Source organism: Arachis hypogaea, chromosome 7, assembly GCF_003086295.3.
Source record: "Arachis hypogaea cultivar Tifrunner chromosome 7, arahy.Tifrunner.gnm2.J5K5, whole genome shotgun sequence".
NCBI classification, from domain to species: Eukaryota; Viridiplantae; Streptophyta; class Magnoliopsida; order Fabales; family Fabaceae; genus Arachis; species Arachis hypogaea.
Window position 1 is genome coordinate 10,400,473 of NC_092042.1, and position 5,093 is coordinate 10,405,565.

The 5,093-nt window shown below is 34.7% G+C and overlaps 1 protein-coding gene across 1 annotated transcript; it reads right to left on the reverse strand.

Moving 5' to 3' along the window:
* Positions 1-206: 206 nt before the first annotated feature.
* On the reverse strand, positions 207-4,062 carry LOC112701114 (uncharacterized). Its single transcript, XM_025751912.3, has 2 exons — positions 1,062-4,062; positions 207-753 (listed from the first exon to the last, which is right to left on the reverse strand). Exons 1-2 carry the CDS (start codon positions 3,763-3,765, stop codon positions 380-382), a joined length of 3,078 nt encoding a protein of 1,025 aa, XP_025607697.2. The 5' UTR covers positions 3,766-4,062; the 3' UTR covers positions 207-379.
* Between the last annotated feature and the right edge of the window lie 1,031 nt (positions 4,063-5,093).

Sequence of the window (5,093 nt, forward strand, 5' to 3'; positions counted from 1 at the left end):
TAGTTTAAGATTTTTTTTTTTGGGTCTACTTGGAATTTCTTACGACTCAACTTTGATTGATTTGAATCATGACTTTATAGCATATTCAGGACATCTAAGAATAAGATCAAATTTTTCTTACAGTGTAATTTACATTAGCAAAATCGTCAAATTGTGTTTGTTCCATTTCTATTGGCAACAAGATGAACAAAAACTTCATAAAAATATTTAAGTCAACCACTATTATATTAAATATTGAAGATAAATCCAAAATCTGATATAAAAGAAATGACACATTAATAGAGTAGATAGAGAGCACAAACTGAAAATAAAACTGATACATATGTATCTGGTCCATTTTGCAACAGATAATACAAGAATGGCAATCACAGAAGTGTTATTAACAGGATAGCTTTTGCTTAATTGCATGCAACTCGTTTATGACATCTTTTATAGTCATTCGCTGATTAGGAAACTCTTGGGAGCATGCAACTCCAATCCTAGCAAACGACACAAGACATTCTCGAATGGTGTCTTCCATATTTTGCTGTTGTGTGACCCTTCTTCTTTCTTGATGATCAATTGGAATGAGCAATCTTGGATCAACAATATCAGTGATTCCATCTAGAGTTGCCATGTTACAGAACTTGTGTAGGCTTAGATCTTCACCAAACATGCTATCAGTTGGCTTCTTTCTGGTGATCATCTCTAAAAGAAGAATTCCATAGCTATACATGTCTCCTTCTGCTGACACTAAGCCACTTGCTCCATATTCTGTTTTGTTCAAACAAAAATAATGCAACAATATCATCATTACAAACTAATTATTTTCAGTTCAATCAATAAATATGTTAAGGTGTTAGTTTCCATAAATAACTGATAATTAATTTTCTCTTAGGACATAGGGAACTCTGAGCTGTAACTAATTTGGTGTAATTATATAGATGAGAATACTATGTCCAAAGCAAAACATGAATTTAAAATGGCAGATTATTTTGTTGCTACAATTTGCAAAGGAAGAAATATGAGAAAAACATTTCAAAAGGATATTGTAAGATATACCAAGAGAAATTGACACTGACCTGGGGGAATATATCCAATGGTTCCCTTAATTGCAGAAGAGCTTGCTTGATTACTACTAGAACAGCTTGCGGCACCATGAACGAGCCTAGCTAATCCAAAGTCTCCTAAGTGAGCAACAACTTCATCATCAAGTAGAACATTGCTTGGCTTAATATCACAATGAACTACAGCTTCTTCTAAATCATTGTGAAGATAATCCAATGCAAAAGCTACATCAAGAGCAATATTTACTCTTTGCATAAGGCTGAGACCTGGATTTGTGGACTCGCTATCATCAATGGTGTTGTGCAACAAGCTTTCTAAACTCCCATTAGGCATGAACTCAAACACTATGGCCTTGAAATCATCCCCTTTGTAATCAACACTTGAACAACAAGTCAATATGTTGACAAGGTTTCTGTGCTTGATCTTTCCTAGAGCTTTGCATTCGGCCATGAAACTCTTCGATGCCCCGCGTGTATGGAGCTTCAACACTTTTACAGCAACAGGTCTCTCAAAATGGATGAGGATTCCTCTATACACAGTCCCAAATCTTCCTGCCCCAACTAAATTGGATGAAGAAAATCCATTGGTTGCTTGATGTAACTCTCCATAGGAAACCTTCACATAACCATATTGCAAAGCTAGAGAAGTAGTGGCTAACTTTTTTGCCTTTTTCTTGAGAAGATATATACTAATAAAAGCTACACAAGAGATTAGAATTCCTCCAAATGCAACGATGAGAATGACTCTCTTTTTAAGTGATCTCTTGTGTTTCTTCTGTAAGGACAAAATAGGGCATGCAGGAAGATTCAATTGAGGTATCCCGCCGCAAAGATCTTTGTTTCCAACGAGTGATATTGCTGTGACATTATTAAATACTCCTCCTACCGGGACTTCACCATAGAGATGGTTGAAAGAGAAGTTCAAAGTCTTCAGCAAGGTGAGATTCACAAGTTGATGCGGGATTGTGCTTGAGAAGTTGTTATTAGAAAGGTCCAAAATTTCAAGGGATAGTAGAGATCCCAAGAATGAAGGTATACTTCCATGGAATGAGTTACTTCCTAGTACAAGCTCTGTTAAAGCAGAGCAAGCACTAAGTCCCATGGGAATCTCACCAATGAACTTGTTATCTTGTAAGTGCAAGATGGAAAGATGGTTCAAGTTGCCAAGATCAGAAGGAACGGGGCCAGTAAAGGAGTTGGAGTATAGGGACAGCTCTATTAAACCTTGTTGGTAGCCAAATGTTTGATTGGGTATATTGCCACTTAAGTTGTTTTCATGAGCATAAAATCTCTCCATCTTGGTGCAGTTTCCAAGTGTAAAAGGAATGAATCCTTCAAATTTATTTGAGTCGAGATGAACATCAGACAACATAGTAAGGTTACCAATGACAAGAGGAATGTTGCCAAACAACTTATTTCCGGCCAACCACAACGCTACCAGATTCTTTAGCTTTCCAATTGAATATGGAATTGTCCCTTCAAGGGAATTTTTCTCCATAGCAAGTGCTTCTAGGTTGCTTAGTTTTTCAATTCCTTCAGGTATCCTTCCAGATATTTGATTGGACCCCATAGCAAGCTGAATGAGATTGCTTGATAAGTTTCCTATAATATCTGTCAATACACCGCCAAAATAATTTTGATAAAAGCCTAGTTCTTGCAATTGAGTACAATTCTTTAATGAGGAAAGAAAATCCAAATCGTGAGCGCTTCCACTCCCGAATCTATTAATACCAATATCGAATATTCGGAGTTTGTGTAAACTTCCCAAATTAGGAGAAATTGGTCCATGAAAATCGTTTTCTGCAATATCAAACTCTTGCAATTGGGAAAGATTGGATATTGAAGATGGGAAAGTACCAATGAATCGGTTCCCTCCACATTGAAATGACTCAATATTGGGAAAAGCCATAGATATACTTGAGAGAAGAGTACCTACTAACTGGTTTCTCGTAAATTCAAGAAGTTGAATATTTGAAAGGTTGTAAAGTGAAGGAGGAACTTGACCAGAAAAATTATTTACACCCAAACCCAAAAATTTCAAAGTTGACAACCTACCCAAAGTTGGAGTTATGCTTCCTTCCAAATGATTGAATGCAAGTGACAACTTCTCAAGAGATGAGAGATTTCCCAATGAAGGTGGGATACTACCAACAAACCCGTTGGAAGCAAGCCCCAGTTGAGTAAGTTGCATCATAGAACCAAACCATGAAGGAACTTTGCCAGTTAGATTATTGTATAGCAATATAATTACTTGAAGGCTTGAACAATTTAACATCTCTATAGGAATCTCTCCATGAAGATTATTTTGCCTCAAGTCAAGAATCTGCAGTCTCTTCAAATGACCAACTTCTCTTGGAATCTGACCATGTAAGTTGATGCCAGTAAGATTCATCTCCCTGAGGAATGTTAAATTTCCCAAGGATGGCGCAAGAATACCACCCAAGTCTTGATTTTGCAGTTGCAAGGCTGAGACTCTCATGTGACGGCGACTGCATGTAATGCCCTCCCATGCACAGAAATGGAGAGACTCATTCCATGATGGCAGAGCATGAGGATCGCCATTGGTAAGCTTGTCCTTCAAAGCAAGCAAAGCAATCTTATCAGTCTCTGAACTCAAGGCCACATTCACAGCCAAGGTTTGTGAAGGGATAGATAGGAGAAACATGATGAGAAACACCATCATTATTTTGTTGTAGTGTGACTGTGACAATATGAGCATTGTGTTACAGTGTTAGACTGTTAGTATATAAGAGGGCGATGGTGGAGAAAAATGTAGTACTAGTGTTGCTTCAATAGCTCTAACTGTTATATAGAAGAGGGCAATGGTGAAGAAAAGTATACAGTAGTAGTTGCCTGAATACTCTGTTGTATATATTTCTAATTTGCTTCATTGTAGGATTAATAAAAAAATCAATAATACTTAAGTAATGAAATGGATATTAATAAATAATTAAATATAAAAACAATTTTTGAAATTTTTGTGATTGTGAATGGAAAGAGAGTGCACCGAGCGGATATGATATTGGAAGACCAAGACTTGCAATATATAGTGAAAAAAAACTAAGAGTAGATCCTCTTCAGTGAAAAAAAACTGGATGGTATCTAGTGGAAGATCTCACCATTCAATATATAATCTCTCTCATTTATTACTGGTCCCACTTGTAAAATTAAAGGTGAGAGATTACACTTTATTCTCTCCCGTGACAACAAAAATGGAGAGGATCTATTTCGGGAGTGGATCCTCTCCAGTGAAAAAAAACTGGATGGTATCTAGTGGAAGATCTCACCATTCAATATATAATCTCTCTCATTTATTACTGGTCCCACTTGTAAAATTAAAGGTGAGAGATTACACTTTATTCTCTCCCGTGACAACAAAAATGGAGAGGATCTATTTCCAAAAAAACTGGATGGTATCTAGTGGAAGATCTCACCATTCAATATATAATCTCTCTCATTTATTACTGGTCCCACTTGTAAAATTAAAGGTGAGAGATTACACTTTATTCTCTCCCGTGACAACAAAAATAGAGAGGATCTATTTCCATCTATTTCCCAAGTTGAGTTGGGAGGACTCCACTATCTTTCTTATGTGAACTTTAATTTAGTAAGAGAAACAGTCATTCTCTGCCCATCAATTTTTAATATTTTTTATTTTTATTAGACGAGTATAAATATTAAATTATTTTTAATAAATATAATATAAATTATATATTTTTTATGTATAAAATATTTATAAATATAAATATAAATTATTATTTATTACGTACTAGTAAAAAATAATAATATTTATTAATCATGTACTATTGCTTTTAATTTAATACATTAGTAAATTAAAAATTGCCATCTTGTGTTTGTTCTTCATTTGTATCAGCAACAAGCTAAGATGAATTGCAACAACATCAAAATTTAAATCTATAGATGCATGAAATCAAATAAAAAATTATATCCATCAATTATTATATTTTTTTTAAAATAATCTTTTTCTATTGATATTAGAAAATTTTAAAAAATAAAAAAATTATTCTCAAAATATGTATAATAAAA